This window comes from Talpa occidentalis, unplaced genomic scaffold (assembly GCF_014898055.3).
Source record: "Talpa occidentalis isolate TD23 unplaced genomic scaffold, MPIMG_talOcc4v2.1 talOcc4.9, whole genome shotgun sequence".
Taxonomy (NCBI): Eukaryota; Metazoa; Chordata; class Mammalia; order Eulipotyphla; family Talpidae; genus Talpa; species Talpa occidentalis.
Window position 1 is genome coordinate 77,280,330 of NW_023605305.1, and position 18,600 is coordinate 77,298,929.

General features: G+C 54.0%; 2 protein-coding genes and 1 long non-coding RNA gene across 8 annotated transcripts; 1 reads left to right on the forward strand and 2 right to left on the reverse strand.

Moving 5' to 3' along the window:
- Window positions 1-8,578: 8,578 nt before the first annotated feature.
- On the reverse strand, window positions 8,579-8,863 carry LENEP (lens epithelial protein). Its single transcript, XM_037501023.2, is given in 1 exon segment — window positions 8,579-8,863. A coding segment is annotated over 1 exon segment (186 nt). The 5' UTR covers window positions 8,784-8,863; the 3' UTR covers window positions 8,579-8,597.
- Window positions 8,864-8,914: 51 nt separating this feature from the next.
- LOC119236218 (uncharacterized) lies at window positions 8,915-10,064 on the forward strand. Of its 2 annotated transcripts, XR_008550289.1 has the most exons (4): window positions 8,915-9,119; window positions 9,267-9,420; window positions 9,614-9,727; window positions 9,851-10,064. It is a non-coding gene; the product is annotated as an uncharacterized LOC119236218 (long non-coding RNA). The 2 variants fall into 2 exon arrangements; XR_008550288.1 differs by having other exon boundaries at window positions 8,915-9,420.
- Window positions 9,295-15,045, reverse strand: FLAD1 (flavin adenine dinucleotide synthetase 1). 5 transcript variants are annotated; one of them, XM_037499943.2, is made up of 8 exons: window positions 14,985-15,045; window positions 14,310-14,534; window positions 11,921-12,665; window positions 11,081-11,228; window positions 10,560-10,658; window positions 10,290-10,479; window positions 9,623-9,696; window positions 9,295-9,502 (listed from the first exon to the last, which is right to left on the reverse strand). In XM_037499943.2, exons 2-8 carry the CDS (start codon window positions 14,388-14,390, stop codon window positions 9,367-9,369), a joined length of 1,473 nt encoding a protein of 490 aa, XP_037355840.1. In that variant the 5' UTR covers window positions 14,391-14,534; window positions 14,985-15,045; the 3' UTR covers window positions 9,295-9,366. The 5 variants fall into 5 exon arrangements, with proteins under 5 accessions (XP_037355840.1, XP_037355838.1, XP_037355836.1 ...); XM_037499941.2 differs by having other exon boundaries at window positions 14,919-15,023; XM_037499939.2 differs by lacking the exon at window positions 14,310-14,534 and having other exon boundaries at window positions 11,921-13,371; window positions 14,964-15,023.
- Window positions 15,046-18,600: the final 3,555 nt, after the last annotated feature.

An 18,600-nucleotide genomic window follows, 5' to 3' on the forward strand; every position in this document is an offset into this window, starting at 1 on the left:
CCCCATCCCTCCCCTCCCTCCCCCCGCCCCCTGCCACCCCCTAAACTCCCCCCCAACCCTTAGCAACACCCTCTGTCACTTCCTGGTTTTTCACCCGCCCCCCCAGGCCCCCCTCCCTCCGCCCAATAAGGACATAAACTTCAACCCCTCGGTCCAGCCAGTCCCTGCAGGGCACAGATGGGTCCCTCCCTCCTTTTTCGCTCCCTTCCTCCAAGCTCTTATTTTGCTCTGCGAGCTTTTCCCACCCTCCTCTTTCCCCTCCTGTCCTCCTCTCTCCCGCTCCCTCTCTCCCTCTCTCTTTCTCTCTTCACCTGCCGCGGTCTCCCGCTCCCCCTCCCTTTCTCCTCGAGCCCCTATCTCACCAGTCCACCTTAACGCGAGCCCCGCCCCCGCCCCGCCGGCCCTCCGCCGCTGCCTTGCTCCGCCCCCTACACTCCACCGCCCTGTCCTCCCATTGGCCTGCGTGCCCGCCCATCCTAAGAGGGTCCCACCTCGCGTTTGGTCAAGGAGGGGCGGAGCAGAGGGGCTGGCCCGAAACCTGGAGGAGGGGAAAAGGGAGGGGGCAGTGTCCGCAGCGGGCAGGGAACCGAGCACCCCCATCTAGGGCTCCCACTCCTCCAGGAGGGGCTTCTGTAGGGTCTGCAACTCGGGAGGGAAGGCCGTGGAGTTAAAGATAGGTTCTGTAGGGCTGAGGCGCGGACGTAGGGTATTGACGCAGGGGGGTTCCAAGAGGGGCTGTAATCAGGTCAGGGTCCCGGGAGGTCGGGGGAGGGGAGCCCCCGGGCCGTCGGCTCGGCCTCCTGCCCCCTGCCCCCACACACGCCGGGACGGGGGAGCTGCTGCTGCGGGCGCCCTGCGTCCCGCCCCACGCGTGACGGCGCCCCGCGGGGAGGGAACGGCGCCCTGGGCAAGCAGCCTCGGCGCTCCAGCCGGTGCCCGCTGCGGCCTTGGCATTGCCAGAGGGGAGGAACCGAGTCCGCGAAGGGAGAGGGGGAGGCGCGCTCACGCCCGGCTCCCGGCCTCCATCCCGCTGGTTCCCGAGGTAGAGACACTGAACCTCCGAGGAGAGCTGTCTTGACTTGGATTCATTCAGAGACTGAGGTGGCGAGAGGGGGCTGGATGTTTTAGGGCGTGTGTGAGGGTTTGCGGGGTGGGGAACCAGGATAGGACTTCGGTGCCCCCCAACTAAGGAACGTCGTCTATGAGGGCCACTTCCAACTGGGCCTTCTGTGCTACGTGCCCCCAAAGAGCCCCTCCCACTCGTGTAAAACGGAATCAAATCCGGCCACCTCTGGCCGCGTTCCGTTCTCCCGTGGCCCGCCAGGCCGAACCGGGTCGGACTCGCTTTCTCCTCCCAACCCCCTCCGCAGGGGGCCTCCCTCCCTTTCCAGCAGGTGGCTCCGCGGGACACCAGCTCAACCTGTTGGACCACAATGGGCGGCGCCAGGGGGGCCCTGGCCCTCACCCGGGCTGACCCGGGATCCCCGCGCAAAGGGAGGGGCGGAGTCCCGGTCCCTCCCTCCTTCTCTCTTCGGCCGTGACTCAGCCTCGGGGCCGCTGCCCTGCGCCCCAGCCAGGGGCGGAAAGTGTGAGGCACCCCGGAGAGTCCAGGCCAAACCAAACAGCCCCCCACCCCAGACATTATCTCACTGGAGAATTAGGGGGGCTATAGGACGGAGAGGGTAGCAGCAGGCATGGGGCGCTCCCACTTGGGTAATCCGCTCCGGGTTTTCCGATCGTCCCTACCCCCCTTGGGTCCCGAGGTTGGTCGCAGCTCCGGGTTTTCTAATCGGCCCCGCCGGACAGATTCTGGTCTGTGAAGGCCGGGAGCTGGTGGGGTCCAGGCCAGAGTTTTTCCCTCCTTCCTCGGGCCTTCGTGGTCGTCCTAGCCTGGGGAAGGGACGTGCCAGGGGCCCGACGGCAGTGCTAGACTTATAAGTGAAGTGGAGAGGGGGCTTCTATAATCTGGAGGGGGCAGCTGAAGGAAGGGGCGCCCTGGGAAAGTAGCTCTGGGAGGGCAGAGCCAGGGCCCCCAGAGGCAATTGAAGGGCTGGCGCCTTGGCACCAGTCCATTGCCTCAGGCGCGCTACTTGCTACTTCCCCCGTCTCTGGGGGTCGCTTTCTGCGTCTTGTTGGACCCAACCTTGATCTCACAGTGGCCGCATTGCCCCACTTGAGTTTCCACAGTCCTGGAACTTCCTGTTAGTTCCTCAGTTACCCCCTCCCGGGTTTGTCTTTTCTTGTCCACACAGCTCCCCTCAGAGCTCAGAAGTCGGAGGGGGAACCCCGACTTAAAATTCCCGCCTACCCCCCTCCAACTCTGGGCCCTTCCTGCGCCAAACCACGGCGACAGCCATGGCCAAGAAACGCTGACTGGGGGGCCCGCCCCCTCCCACGAAACTCTGGTCGGGCCCCTGGGGCCTGCCTCCGCCTCGCCTCCGCCCAGCCACCGAGCCCCGGCTGGAACAGGAGGGCAGGTGTAAGGCCTGCTGGGGCCTCCTGGGGATAGGGGAGTGTCCCAGTCCCTCACGCTCATAGTTAGATATTCAGGTGACCAGTTGAATCCTAATTTGGGGAGAAAAATTAGCAGGAGGTGGGGAAAAGTCCGGAGAGTAGGGCGTCTGACCAGAGCAATGAGAGCCCCGATGGGAGTCAACCTCCCCTAGGAAGGACTCTACACCTGGGGCTGGGGCAGCGATGTGACGGCCAGGTGCGCCAACTGGCTGGGCCACGTGCGCCGAGAGGCAGCTGCAGAAGACTTAGATGCAGAAGTAGGAGAGGGCTTCTGGCAGGAAGGGAGGCTAGGCTCTGTCTGGGCGGGGTCCCGAGTCGAGGGGTCTGGGGGCCTGTTTTGGAACATGGGGGGGATGAGCTGGAAGCGGAGCGCAGCCTGCACCGGGCGCCCACCTCTTCCCCACACCCCTCTTCTACAGGCTGCCTCCGCTTCCCTCGAAAAACCCGCCGCCCAGGAAACCGCTGGGGGCGCTCAGACCGCAGTAACCTCCCCCCCTCCCCGCAGCCGCCCGCCGCCCCCCGGCGCCCCCACCGCGACCGCCCAACCCACCTGAAGGGGCCGTGGCTGCCAGGGTTGCCCCCCTCCCGCCGACTCCCCCCACACCTGCGGGTTACACTATTTATAACTCGGCGCCTATTCCGGGCGTCTGGGTGGGAGCCTGCCGCCGCACAGCGCTAATCGTCGCCGGGATCTCTGCGCCCCCCAGGGCCGGCGGAGATAAATTTAGCCTCAGGAAGCTCGGGGGAACATTTTCCAAAACTCCACGTCCCGGAGAAGGCGAAGCAGAACCCCTCTGCCCTCAGCCTCCTCCGTCCAGCCACCAGGCGGCGCAGATAGCCGGCTCCTCGAGCCCATCTAGGAGCTCGGGTCGCCGCTTTGAAGCTGGGTTAGGGAAAGAGCTGAGGGCGAAAGGTGGAGAGTACCGGGGGGTGGAGGTCAGGGGCGGGGGGTGGGGGGGTGGGGACCTAGAATGGGTACGCCCCAAAGTTAGCAAAGACTCTGGAATAAAAGTCTCCGCTGGGAGTAACTGAGAGAGGGGGTGGAGATTGCTTGTCTGGAAGGGGAAATAACTTCAGTCCCAACGAGATGCAAATCAGGACGCAAATGAGAACCTAAGCCCTTGGGGGTCTGCACCCCGGGCTAATCGTGAAACTACTGAGACACCTTCCTTTCCACCAATCTCTGTGTTACTGGGAAAACCTAGGACCCTCCCAAGATCATTACTATGCTATCCAGTTTATTTTGCGGCTCTTCGGACCGCTTTTCCTTGACCCCTCTCCACTTTTGCTTAATATTAAGGGTCTCTCGCCCGCTGCTCCCCTCAGCAGAGCTTTCGGTCCGTCTGTCTGTTCTGCTCCCCGCTCTGTCTCTGGTGAATCCTCTCACCGTGCCGCGCCTCTGGCCTGTACCCCAGCTATTGTATAAATAAAAAATAAATCTTTAAAAAAATATATTGACGGCCTTAGATGTGGTGTAGCCCACTAGAAAGCCTGAACATCAGGCCGCCCCTCTTCACCCCGGGGCACTTAGGGGTTACTTCAGCTCTGCTTGGACTCTTCCCCCATTTTACCTTGCTCATTCCCTTACCTCCTAACCACCACTAGGGGGTCCCAGCACGCCAAATGATAGATGAGTTCGTACCCATTCCTTCCTAACTTGGCATTCTGCTCCCCTTTAATTTCCCCCATCCCATTGAGTTCCCCTGAGGTCTCTGAGAGAGTAGTTTGGACACTTACAACCCAAACTTACTTTTTTTTTGGTGGGACCCCCAACTGCGGCCGGGGACCGAACGGGCGCTGCAGAGGCTGCGGGCAGCCTCGCAGCCCAGCGCTCAACCGCTGCGCCACCAAGGGAGGCTCCCAAACTTACTTTTTATCTAGTTGGGAAGAGAAACTTGAAGGAAAGCTGCTGCATCTCTTTCCCCTTACAGAGCAGTGGGCGTTGCGGCCCAGTCATCTCCTGGCTTGTATTAAGTGAAAAAGAGGTAGCTGAGACCCCCACCCTCCAAAGTAAGCAGGACAACCAAGAACAAGGGAAGCTTAGGTAGAACTGAGGCCGAAGTGGGAGAGCTTGGACTAGGTGCAGATGGGGGTGGTAACACCTACTGGCCACACTTTTGCTTGCTTGGCCCTGCCTCACATGCCATTTAGGCCACCACCCCCACCAGCACCAGCTCAGAAGAGGAAGGCAGGCTAACTGGGAGAAGTACTGAATTGAGACTCTGAAATCTGGCTTCACTAAATTATTTTTCTCCTCCAGGGGCTTCTGGGTGGCGCAGTGGATTGAGCGCAGCGCTGTGAAGCTGTCAGCAGCCTTTGCAACACTGGTTTGATTCCCGGCTGGCCAGGGAGCTACCACCACATGGCACGGCAGACCTCTCCTGTTTTGCCTGCTGCTCCCCTCAGCAGTGCTTTCTGTAGGTTTGCCTGTTCTGCTCCCTGCTCTGTCTCTGGTGAATCCTCTCACCCTCCTGCGCCTCTGACCTGTACCCCAGCTCTTGTGTGCATAAATAAATAAATCTTTAAAAAAATTTATTGCTCTCCTGGAGTATGCTGGGGATATGACAAGTCACTTTACATCCCTGGGCCTGTTTCTTTCACAGTAACATGGAGTAATTATCCTTGTCCTACCTACTTTTGAGGTAGCCTTTGTAAGGCTCAGTGGCCTTTGTAGTGTGCAAAGGGCTCTCAGATTGGCATGTGAAGTTTGTTTCTTTCCCCATCCCTCTCCTCAGTTTCTTCAATTGCAGGGCTCTCTTTGTAGCTATGACTTTCTACTTGGGTCTCTGGCTGTCTCTCCCCCTCTCCCTCCTTCAGTTCCTCACCACCCTCCTACCACAGGCCACAGCCTGAGGCTCTGCCTCTCTCCGCCAACCACTTCCCCAGGAGTCTTTGCCAGACAGCCCCTCCCCTGGCAAAGGCACTTATACCCAGAATTCACACTCAAGGAGGCACCTCTAGGCAATGCCCCTGATTTTTTAAAAAATTTATTTATGCATACAAGAACTGGGGTACAGAGGTGAAGGGGGTGAGAGGATTCACCAGGGACAGAGTGGGGAGCAGAACAGGCAGACTGACTGAAAGGAGCAGCTGAAGGGAGCAGCGGGCAAGGCAGGAGAGGTCTGCTGTGCCATGTGGGTAGCTCCCTGGCTGGCCGGGTGTCAAATTTGTGCTGCAGAGGCTGCGGATAGCTGTGGATAGGGCTGTGCATAACCCCTTGCGCTACCAGGGAGGTGCCACCAATTTTTTAAAAAGATTTGTTTATCCATGTAAGAACTGGGGTACAGGCCAGAGGTGGCGGGGGTGTGTGTGTGAGAGGATTCACCAGAGACAGAGTGGGGGAACAGAACAGGCAAACTGTCTGAAATAACACTGCTGGGGGGAGCAGTGGGCAAGGTAGGAGAGGTCTGCTGTGCCACGTGGGTAGCTCCCTTACAATCTGGGGATCAAGGATTGGACTGCAGGGGCTGAGGATAGTTTCATAGTGCCGTGCTTAACCCCTTGTGCCTCCAGGGAGGCCCTGTTTTTCCTTTCCTAAGAAAGGAAAAAGAAGGCAGAGGGTAAGTGCTTGAGTAGGGGAAGTACTGGAACTGGCCAAGAGGGTACAAACTGTGGGAAGGCAGGAGCCCCAGATACACATGGGAAGTTAGTGCTGCGTCCACCATTACCACTAACCTTTCTCTGGATGCACTCAGGACCTGACTCCTCACTGCTTTGTCCTGGGGCAGGGATGGGGCCCTGAAGGAACCAGACTGGAGCACTGGCCTGCATTTTGTGGATGCCAGAGATAAGAAATAACCTGGAGTTGGAGTACCATGCTGCTGTGAGAAAGATAGTCAGGCTCTAAATGTACTGGTGTGGAGCCTGTATACGACATGGAAAGGAACAGAGCAAAGCATTAAGCAGAGGATAACTGCTTCTCACCACTGCTATTCTTTTTTTTTTTTTTTAAAGATTTATTTACTTAATTCATACAGGAACTGGGGTACAGGCCAGAGGTGGCGGGGGAGTGAGGATTCACCAGAGACAGAGTGGGGAACAGAACAGGCAGACCGACTGAAATACACTGCTGAGGGGAGCAGTGGGCTAGCCAGGAGAAGTCTGCTGCGCCATGTGGGCAGCTCCCTGGCCAGGGATCGAACTCATGCTGCAGTGGCTGCAGAGAGCTTCAGAGGTTGCGTCTTAACCCCTTGCACCACCAGGGAGACCCACCACTGCTATTCTTTAGGCCTGCTCTGAGCCACCAACATGTCTGGCTTGGATTGTGCCCATAACCTCCTAATAATTCTCCTACATCTACCCCTGATTCTCTAGAGTTTGTTCTCACACAGCAGCCAGTGAGCCTTCTAAATAAAAAATCAGTTCATGCTCAACACCTTGCAGTAGTTCCTCATTTCACTCAGCATAAAAGCTCAAGTTTTCACCATGGTTTATAGGTGCTCCATGACCCGCCCCCTCCCATCCCCAGCTTATTTTCTTTTTTTCCATAGCACCCATGGGCTAATAACATCGATAAGCTTACTGAAGATTATAATTCATTTTCTAGCTTTACCTACTAGAATGTCAATTTGGTGACTACAGATATCTGTTCTGTTTGCTGCTGGATTCAAAGCACCCAGATTGACATGTAGACGTTCCGTATTTGCTCAACGAATGAAGATGCAGACTATGCCTAGACTATCTGGAAGGTGTGCCAACAAATTGGTCACCATGGTTACCTGCAGGGAGGTGAGCTGGGGTTTGGAGGGTGGGCTTGAGAGTAAGGGAGGCTTACTTTTTTACTACAGGAATTCTTTACCAATGTGAAGCTTGTTTATTATCTTTACAAAAACAAAGAAAAGAAGTCCAGAGAGAAAGGAGTTAACTCAGAAGAAGGCTGAGGAAGTGCCAGTCCCTGGGCGTGGGAGGCGGGCCCTAAACTCCATCTCCAGGCCAGTTCCCCAGGAGAGAAAGAAGAGGGCAATAAGTGGGTCCCAAGAGGAGCCAGGGTGTGCTGAGTGAGATCCCAGGGCCACTTGGAGTATTCTTGCTGGCTCTGAGATTTTGGGGGGCTGTGTAGAGGCACATTGGTGAGCAAGAGCAAGGTGATGAAATGGCTGGATGTGCCTACCACTGGGAGCATGTGCTGTTGGTAGCTGTGAGTGAAAGCGAAGAGTCCATTCTACGCTGGCTGCTTGCATCCTGGTGGAGCTGCACTGTGAAAAACCCTGGAGACACTGTGGCCACACAGCAGCCTTGCTCTTGCCACTTTGTGTGCCGACTGGAGGACTAGCGGGCTGGGGACGAGCACAGGCAGGCCCAGTGCTTTCAAGACCCTCAGACGCAGGAGAGCTGCGTAGAACAAGTCTTCCATTCAGATTCCCATTCTAACAAGGGTCTCACAGAAGACCCTACCCAAGCCGGTCCTCCACTCCCTGCAAGTTGGGAGGAAGCTGGCCTTCCCATCCTCTATGCTCCCACCCAGGCATAGTGAGTCGGGAAAAGTGGCTTTCCTTTCAGTTCTATCCAAGATGTGTTCCTTCCCTCCCTGGTCTGCAGCCTGCCTAAGACCCTTCAGGGTTGACTTTTTCTGATTCCCTTTTAGACATTTAGAACTTTTAGCCTCAAGGCCTATTTATTATACAGTTCAGTGATTCTCAAACACAGATCTTAGGAGGCAGCCCATTCCTGGCACTAAGAGCCGATGGTAAGATCAACCATCTGGGCTGGTGGGTTTGCTGTTCTCTGGTGTGGCAGAGTGCCAGATCCTGCCTGCCAGGTCTTAGTGGGATCCTAACCAGCAGGCCAAGCCTCTCCCTCCCAGAGGTCCACCAGATTGGGGGCAAAGGAAGCCCAGTGGTGAGGCAGTCCTAACAGATGGCACAATCTCAAAGCTTTACTCGTTCTCATGCCCCATCCTTGGTCAAGCACAGCTGGCCCAGGAGTTTTGATGGGGTGTTGGGTGATTGCTAAAGAAGAGATTGGGAAGCTGAGAGGCAAGTTTTGCCACAGAAGCTGCAGCCATGTCTACTGTTTGCCCTCCCCTGCCCACCTGAGTAATGCCAGCCATGGTGTCAGCAGGGAGCAGGCAGTCCATGCTGCCTTTAATCCAGCAGCTCTTTAATACACCAGCAGCATAGGCGGATGTAGGCGACATCCTACATGGTCTGAGGCAGGCCCTCCCACTCTATGCCCATCTTCATGACAGGCACCTGGAAACCAGCTTCTTGCAGGGCCCCTCCGAGGGAAAAGGGCAGGGCCTGAGTTAGGGGTTGTGTCCTGGACTGCATGTGGGCAGCAGTTCTGAGGAAGGGTGTGGGAGCCACCTCCAATGTCTTTTATCAATTGTCCCTCTCCCCCTCAGATCTCATGACTATGTCACAGAGGCCCCTGAATCTATCCAGGGTTCTTGATAGGAAGGTTCTGGGCCCCAGAATGCGCTGAGTCAGCCCCTACGAACAGATATTGAAGGGTGGGGTTAGGAAGAGGGCCTGGCCACTCCAACTTTCATTCTCCACAGCCAGGCCAGCCCAGCTCACTTCTTCCCCAGGGCCTCCAACCTTGGATGTTCTGCCTGGTTGCCCCTGTCTCCAGCAGCTGGATTAGCTCCCTTCTCCTATACCCTGGTATGCTCCTGCTGAGGCTGGCCTTGAGAATCAGCTGAGAGCTCCTTTCCAGCCTATTCTGCCCCACCCCAGATCCCTTAGAGTAGGGCCAGCTCAGAGCTGGCACGCGTGGCCTCCTACTTCTGCTTCTCCCATCCCCTGGAACAGGAAGACACAGCCAGAGCAACAGGCACTGGAGAGACAGTTTATTGACAGGTTACAGCCCAGGACAGCTTCCCCCCTCCTGGAGTGGATAGGAGTAGGGGGGTCACATGCGGGAGTTGCGCTCCTCATCTTCATTTTCAAGTAGATAGGCTGGCCGGTAAGTGGGCCGTCCCCCGGGGCTCAAGCACTTCAGGGCCGGGTTCTGCACTGTGTTCTCCCGGCTTCCCAGGGACGTGTACCTGGAGCCGAGAGAATGGAGGTGGGGAGACTGAAGGGCAAGTGTGTGGTGGGGTGGGCTCTCCCAATCTCAGCATCCTCGTGTCTCCCCCTCACCATTCTCTGCCCTGCAGCACCCTTACCCTCGGTCATACAGGATACAGTATGGGACAAAGAGTTGGCGCAGAAAGTCCCAGATGTCTCTGTAGGTCCAGTCCTGGAAGGTCAAAGTCACAGAAGTGTCACAAGTATTCCCTCTCCCACACCTACCCCCTGCTGCCTGGGAAGGGCCTATCCAGGGCTCTTCTGCCCCCTGGGCCTCTGAGAGATGGCCTGCTGTCCAATTCTTTGGTACATCTTGCTCTGCACAGGCCAAGCAATGAGACAGGGAAAGACTTCACCCTGTCCTCTTCCTTCCAGCCCACCCTCCGCTACAGTGTGAGCTGTGTGTGCAAGCCAGAGCTGTCTAGTGATGATGGAAATAGTCTCCGTCTGTGCTGCCTCGCACAGTGGTCACTTGAGATGTGGTGAATGCAAGTGAAGAACTGAATCTTAACTGTATTAAATTAAAAAAACTGAGATATAATTCACATACCATAATGTTCAATTTTTAAAGTATACAATTCAGTGGTTTTTAGTAATTTGCAGCCAGTGGCCACTATGAACGAATGTACAAATAGCATGGGCTTCCTTGAAAGATGGGGCACTTTCATACAAGCCCCAGGTTCCAAACTCCCCTATCCCCAAGCCAGGATGCAGTGTCTGACAGGGGCCATGAGACTAAAGGCAATAAATCCTCTTGGCCATTACCAGCAGCGGGTTGATGCGCATGAAAGATGGCCAGCCGGGGTCAGTGGGGCTGAATGGACAGAGGCTACAGGAGTAGGGGTCGGTGCGCCGGGTACCCATGAGGACGGCCTCCAGCTGGGGATGCTGTATCTGCAGCTCACTCAGGGCCTGCTTCATGTCACCTTCCGCCTCCAGTACCTGCAGATTATATCTGAGGAGGAAGCCAGGAGAGGGTCAGGAGTAGGCCCAGCGAAACCCCTTTTGAGGTCCACATCTCCAGGTCCCGGGTACCTCTTGATGGTATCCTTCAAGAACTGCTCCAGCTCAGGGAAAGGTGAAATGCTGCGGATATGCAGGATCTGAAGAGGGTCTCGGGCATCACGGTATTTCCTAGGGAGGGGGAAGAATCCACAGGCTCGCTAGTTCTGGCAGAGAGATGCTCTCTGAGAACTTGCACTGTTCTCAGGGATGCACCCCCCTCTCCCCTTTCCTTGGCTTCCTCATCCATTAGAACTTACTTCCTATGGGAAACCTGCTCTGATCTGTCGCCTCTAGTCTGCAGCATACACCTCTGTTTCAACACGTAAATCCCGCCAACCCAGCAGGACTGTGCCCTCCCTGCGGTCAGGAAGGGAGGCCGGCACATCTACATCCAGGGCCGGGCATGTGTCGGATGCTCAATAAACGCGGTGACGGGTCACTGCAGCTGTCTCCCCCCCTCCGTCCACCAGGCACCCCCCTTCCTTCCTTCACAGGAGGAGCAACTACAGAGGGAAATCCCTGGGCCTTGCCTCTGGGGGTGGGGGGCTCACCTCTGCACAGCTGCATGGAAGAGGTGCAGGAGGGCAGTGCAGTCCTTGCCCCCGTTGAAGCCCACACAGAGTTGGGTGAGCTTGTACCGAGCAAGGGCAGTCTCAATGGTCTGCAGGGCGCCGGCCACCTTGCATCCCAGAGAAGAACCTGCCAGGAGGGCATGGAAGAGCATTGGACAGAGACACGTGACCATCACGGCAGCAGGGCCACGGTGCCATTGCTGACTGACCTTCAAGGTAGCTTCCTAATGTTCCTGTCTTCCTCCTATGAGCTCTTCCTGGGATAAAGGCCAGACTGTTTCGTGCCACCTGCTGGGCTCTGCAGATTGCCCCTGCCTGCCACTTAGCACACCTTGCCTCCCTCTTCCTCCGGGGCTCTGGTTCCTTTCCATTCCCCTAAGTCTCATTCTGCTTCCTTCCAGGCTCACACACTCTGTGTACTTGCCTACTTCCTGGTCTGGCCAAATTCTCCTTATCACTCAGCTTATATATTCCTTGCCCAGAGAAGCCACTTCTGACCCCAGATCCCTGCCTTGGTGTTTGCTTTGTCACTGACATCTCCTGCATGATTACTTGTTTAATGCCTAGTTTTCCTGTTAAGCTGCTGGTCCATCAGAGTAGGAGAGACATCTGGCCTGTCAGGCTCTATCCCTGTCACCCAGCAGAGCTGGTGAAAGGAGGCATGCAATCAGTGTTTTTAGAAAGAATGAATGAATCAGCTGTAGCTATCTTCTACCTTCTCCTGCATTTTCAAGAAGGCTCCAACAGCGCCTGTGTTCCTGGGACCTGGGGTGGCACTAATGGTCTGGTGTGTCCTGCCCCTTGGCAGGGCATCCCTACCTGTTTCGGTGAGTCTGTATACGGCTTCACTGGCAAGCTCCACGGCATTGGATACATAGGGGACCAGTGATCCCTGGGGCAGACGGGTGGTCAGGTAGGCCAGGCACTCCTCCACAGGTCCTTCTTCTTCTGAGTCTAGTGTCAGCTTCACCTTATAGTAGTTGCTGCCCCAGTCGGGGTAGGAACCCAGACCAAGCCTGCGTCCAAAGTGGGCCTGGGCCTCAGCCAGAATGGGGGCAATAGAGGCCTCGTCAGCTGCCACATATAGCTCTCGCAAGTGGAACTGAACATCTTTGTTTTGAAACAGGCCCTTCAGGCCCTCTAGCACCCGCTGCAGCAGCTCTGGGATACCTGGGAAGAGGTAGACGTTTCGGACAGAGACCAGTGGGAATCTGAAGATGTGGCCGGTGTGAGGATCTGTGCCATAATGCAGGCGGGCAGAGGATGGCACCAGTGACATCTTCTCCCAGCCCTTCCCTCCGAGGGTTTTGATGGCTGCTTCCAGTTCAGGGTGTGGCTTGAGCTCTTCTCCAAAGGCCTGTGCTACTGCCTCAAAGGTTACATCATCATGAGTGGGGCCAATGCCCCCTGCTGTGAGGACATGAGTGAAGCGGCTGGAGAAAGAGTTGACCTCAGCTGCAATGGTGGCTACCTCATCGGGTACAACAGAGACTCGGCACACCTGGACCCCCAAAGAGCGTAGTGTCCGACACAGAAAGTAGGTGTTGGTGTCCTGAGTGTGTCCCTGGGGGGTTGGGGATGAGGAAGGCGAGACTTTCAATGCTGTGGGGACGAAGGGCATGATTTGCATGATGGCGGGGTACTCTGCTTTATGGGGGACTCCAGCCCAGGCTGCCAAGAAGTCTGGACTGGGCACAAGAGTGGGAAAGACCATTTGAATGGAGTCAGGGATAGTGATTCACCTTGGCTTTCTCTACACTTTGACCTTGAGCTCATCTGTGCTTATGGATTCAATTATCAATTCAATTCAATTATCAATTCGATGTAGACAACTCATCCACTTCACCAACCCTGAGAATTTTGTCCCAAGTCTCCAAGTGCTTACGGGGCATCTTCACTGTATCCCTGGCTGTTGTCACTTTGGTCAATGGCATGCCCAGATACTGTCCACAGTTAGTCAGGCCCTTCAGCCTGTCAACTCTACTCCTGAAATGTCTCTTGTCTCTGTCCTTACTGCTACCAAGCAGATCCTTGGCACCTTTCACCTGGACAGTGGTGACAGCCCCTTGGCCAGGCTCCCAGCCGCAAGCTCCTGAATAACCTTCCTAATGTTTCACTGTGATTGCATCACTATTGGGCTTAAAAGCTATTTGTTTTTTCCAACTAGATACAGTATAAAGTTCAAATTCCTTTGCAGAATATGTGAAGCCATCTATTAGACTATGGTGAGTATCCAATCTTCTTTTCCACCTCCATCTCCTTCTACATCTCTATAGAGGATTTAGTGGTTAAGGGTTAGTCTGGAGTACGAATGTAGTTGGAATCCCACCTCTACCCTTCCTAGCTGTGTAACCATGGGCAATTTTCTTAACCTCTCTTAGTCTCAGTCCATAATCTATTAACTGAGATTTATTACATAAGTACCAACCTCTTGGGGTTGTTGTGAGAACTAGTAAAGTCACACATGTGATAAAAAAGCACACTGCCAGGCCCTAATAAGCACTCAAAAAGAGAGGTCAATATTACTATGATAGGGCTTCCCCTCGTGGCACGGCGGTTAGTCAGTGCTATCAAGCCATCGCCAGCCACTGTAGCAACAGTTAGATCCCTGGTCAGGTAGCTGACCCACATGGTGCAGCAGACCTTTTCTGTCTGCTCTCCCGCTTCTCCCCTCAGCAGTGTATATCAGTAGATCCACCTGTTCTGCTCCCCACTCTGTCTCCAGTGAATCCTCTCACCCTCCACACATCTGGCCTACACCCCCCAGTTCTTGTATACATAAATAAAATAAATCTAAAAAAAATTTACTATGATGAACCCAATGCCTACCACGTCCTCTGGTAAGTCCTTCCTGGTCATGAAGAAGGATTTCTCTCTACTAGCACTTTCTTTCTATCTCACTTATCCATTCTGTTGAGTGCCTTGAGTCATTTTCCAAATAGATTGGAATGAACTCTTAAAGCAATATTCTCATCTATATCTCCTTTACAGCTAGACACTTTGTCATTTCTGTAAAGCCCCTCCTCCCCCTACCATACTGCTACGAGTTTTTCAACATAGTTGAAAAAATGAGAGTCATTCTCCTCTATTATATTGGACTCACTCCAGGACTATTTCTGGAAGGTGGCTCCCACCCTGGTCACCCTCCCTGAACAGAACTAGGACAAGAGAATGCCACACCCTCCTCCCTCCTCTGTCCCAGACACACCTTTAGGATCTCATCTCCAACAATGATGATGCCCGCCGTCACGCTGCGCCTTGGGAGAGGCTCAGAGGCCCTAGATGCCATGGTCCTGCTTTCTCTGCCCCTCTGCAAGGCCCTCCAGTAGCCACCTAGACCCCCAAATAGGGGGCGAAACCATTGAGATCCCGCCAGGTCTACAGGACGCTGGGGACCATAGCCTGGGAACAGGGGGTTCGGAATCCAAGGAACCTGAATTCAGAAAGGACAATGGGGAAGAGCAGGGGTGGATGTTTTTCCTAACCAAGCCCTTGACAAGCAACTCCTTTATCCCTGCCTCTTTAATAAATGTGTTCTCAAACACCAGCCCACGCCTTTTACAACGTCTTCATAGTTTGGCTCTAATCTCCTTAAAATCTCCAGCTCCCCCGTGCACCTACCACTTGAGTTATATTCTGTCGGCCAACCTCGGTTCCTCTAATGTCTACTCTACCTTGGGCATCTGCTCCTTTAAACGTCTCTTTGGGGCACCTGTCCCTTTAAATATCTCTTATCCAAGGTCTTGGCCCTTTTAAAGACGTTCCTTCCCTCCACCCCCGACCAGAATTCAGCGTCTTTATTTGCAGACTTCCTCACCCTTTCTATCCTGGAATCCTATCTTCCCACCACGCTTCAGGATACTGAGCTCTTCAAGATTCTCACCTGCCTCTTTCGCCCCTTCACCGAGTCTTTCCCTCTCCTTTCCTCATGTCCCGGGGCAGCTTCCGTACTTAGAGTCCCGCCTTAGAATTACACTTACCTCATATTAATTGGTCATCTTGGCTGTCGCTCAAACTCCCTCTAAGGCTCTATTGGAGTTGTCCACTGTCGCTCGAAAGCGTCAGCCAGAGGGCGGGAGCAGCGCTGGGTTGTTATTGGAGACAACCACGTGGCCACCCTTCACCCGGAAACGTGGGGGCCGGCCCTTAGCTCGCAGGGGCGGGGCTGCTCGCCCCTGGGTTGGATCGCGTGGGTCGGGGGCGCGGAAGGAGCGGTGTTTGAAGGTGTGCGTCTCCGCCGTCTTCAGCCTCTGCCGCTGGAAGTGACACTTGATTCTAATTTCCGTTCTGTATTAAATGCTTGTATGCGTTTGCTATCTGTTCTAGTTAAACATGACTCATACTTGGCTAAGGCTCGGGGCAGGGACTGGTGTCAGAAGGGATTTTAGATGGTAGCTATAAATTGAGGGAAAAACCGAGAATAACTGCAGCATCGCCTGTTAGGTAGGAAGATCTTTTAGGTGAGCATTGCGTGTTTGATTTTTCTCTACTATAAAAGATAGAGCTAATTACTTTGACAAAGTGTCTTGTCCCCTATGGTGCCTATTTTTGTATTATTTTTGTATTTTTAAAAAATATTTATTTATGCATACAACAACTGGGGTATAGGCCAGAGGCAGCGCGAGGCGGGGGGGGGGGGCGATTCACCGGAGACAGAATGGGGAGCAGAGCAGGCAGATCTACTGAAATACACTGCTGAGGGGAGCAGCGGGGGAGACAGGAGGGGTCTGCTGCGCCATGTGGGCAGCTCCCTAGCCAGGGATGGAACTCATACTGCAGTGGCTGCGGATAGCTTATTAGATTGCCTCTTAACCCATTGGGCCACCAGGAAGGCCCTATGGTGCTTATTTTATTTATTTTAAAAAATATTATTTGTTTATTTATGTATCTATCTATTTATTTATTTATACAAGCACTGGGTACAGTCAGAAGCGCGGGGTGAGAGAATTCATCAGAGCCAGAGCGGGGAGCAGAACAGGCAGAAGGACCGAGGTACACTGCTGAGGGGAGCAGCGGGCGGCAGGAGAGGTCTGTGCGCCATGTGGGACCCTCCTCCGGTGGCCGGGGAGCAGCCGGGGATCCAACCGGCACTGCAGAGGCTGTGGGCAGCTTCGCAACCCAGCGCTCAACCGCTGCGCCACCGGGGAGGCCCTGGTGCTTATTTTAAACATCACTTTCCTGATTAGTTTTGCACAAGTTAAGGGATAGACTAGAGAGCACTATGTATGCACTTTGGATTCTCACATCATCCTCGCTTACAAGGTTCCCTTTCAGTTGCCTTTGGTTCATACTAATCACCTGGGACCTTCTTCATATCCTCATTAAATCTAACCTATTCAGGACGTTTGTGTGGGTACTAAGATTTGCCTTTAATAAGCTCATGTCATGCTGATGTGATTTGTCTACTGTTTTCTGTAGTAAAGGTCCAACATTCTTCATTTGGAAGACTGCTGAACCACAGTGGGCTTCATTTTACTCCTAAAACGCCTTTAAGATGATAGATACAATGTCCGTCTTTTTTTTTTTTTTTTTTAAAAGATTTATTTTTATTTATTTATACAAGCACTGGGTACAGTCAGAAGCGCGGGAGGGTGAGAGAATTCACCAGAGCCAGAGCGGGGAGCAGAGCAGGCAGAAGGACCGAAGTACACTGCTGAGGGGAGCAGTGTGCGGCAGGAGAGGTCTGCGCGCCATGCGGGACCCTCCTCCGGTGGCCGAGGAGCAGCCGGGGTTTGAACTGGCGCTGCAGAGGCCGCGGGCAGCTTCGCAACCCAACGCTCAACCGCTGCGCCACCGGGGAGGCCCATGTCCGTCTTAAAGATAGGCAACAGGGGCCTCCCTGGTGGTGCAAGGTGTTAAGCACCACACTATGAAGCAATCCGAAGCCTCTGCAGCAGCAGTTCCATCCCTGGCCAGCCAGGGAGCAACCCACGTGACGCAGCAGACCTCTCCTGTCTCACCTGCTGCTCCCCTCAGCAGGGTATTTCAGTCAGTCTGCCTGTTCTGTTCCCCACTCTTTCTCTGGTGAATCGTCTCCCGCTCTGCATCTCTGGCCTGTACCCCAGCTCTTGCAAGTATACATAAATCTAAAAAAAAAAAAAAAAGATAGGCAACAGGCCCAGAAAGGTTGAAGGGATACCAAGCAACCACAAAACAAAGTGAATGGTAGAGCTAGGCTTCTAGATAATTTTTTTCCAGTGATAAGTCCTGTGTTTGTTGAAAGAACCTCAGCTCATAAAAAAAAAGGGGGGGGCAAAACAAAAGTTCCCTTTGCCTAATGAAATAAGCCATATGCTCTATTATTTTTTATTAGTAATGATATTTGACCCCCCCACCTGCACCCCAAATAAACCCAAAACATGTGCTATGGCAGTTTCAAAGTGGATTCTTAAGCTTGAGTGTGCACCAGGACCACCTGGATAACATTAAAATGTAGACAGAGGGCCTCCCCGGTGGCGCAGCGGTTGAGCGCTGGGTTGCGAAGCTGCCCACGGCCTCTGCGGCGCCAGTTCGATCCCCAGTTGCTCCCCGGCCACCGGAGGAGGGTCCCACATGGCGCGCAGACCTCTCCTGCCGCCTGCTGCTCCCCTCAGCAGTGTACTTCGGTCCTTCTGCCTGCTCTGCTCCCCGCTCTGGCTCTGGTGAATTCTCTCACCCTCCCGCGCTTCTGACTACCCAGTGCATGTATAAACACACACACACACAAAAAAAACAAACAAACAAGCAAATAAATATATGCCACTTTAAAAAAAAAAAAAAATGTAGACAGACCCACCCCTCAGCTTCAGACTCCATAGGGATAGGTGGAGCCCAAGAAATTATGAGTTTCCAGGTAATGCTGATGCTTCGGGTCCAGGGCCCACGCTTAAAGAACTACTGCTCTCAGAATAAATGCATGAAGACAGGGAGAAGAGGGGAGATTCAGTTCCCTCAATATTACTGTGTAGAGGGTATGCTACTCTCTCTCTTTTTTTTTTTAAAGATTTATTTATACAAGAACCGGGGAACAGGCCAGATGCGTGGGAGGGTGAGAGGACTCACCAGAGACAGAGTGGGGGAACAGAACAGGCAGACTGATGAAATACACTGCTGAGGGGAGCAGCGGGTGTGACAGGAGAGGTCTGCTGCGCCATGTGGGTGTCTCCCCGGCCAGCCGGGATCGAACTTGCACTGCAGAGGCTGAGGACAGCTCCACAGCGCTGCGTACAACCACCTGCACCACCAGGGATGCCCGGGTGTGCTACTCTTAAGAGTGTTCTCTCTAACAGCTACAGTTTACACCTGTTTTCTCAAAGGTTAATTGTGTAACTACCTGCGTAACAGTACTTTTATGTATAGCATAGTAAGTATAGTATAGTATAGTATAGTATAGTATAATATAGTATACTTCTAGACCACACCTCTGATCAGTTAAGTCAGCTTTTTTAGGAATAATTTAGACATTTGTACTTTCAAAGCTACCAGGTAATTCCAATGCTTAGGTTGAAGACTATTGAAAA

Bases quoted from the DNA above. Each gene is read 5' to 3' on its own strand.
- FLAD1 (XM_037499939.2), bottom strand. From the start codon at position 12,815: ATGGTCTTTCCCACTCTTGTGCCCAGTCCAGACTTCTTGGCAGCCTGG. The intron at 10,659-11,080 runs GTGAGCCCCCCA...CCCCCTCCCTAG, and splicing joins TTCCATGCAGCTGTGCAGAG to GAAATACCGTGATGCCCGAG. The intron at 10,480-10,559 runs GTACCCGGGACC...CTTCCTCCTCAG, and splicing joins TTGAAGGATACCATCAAGAG to ATATAATCTGCAGGTACTGG.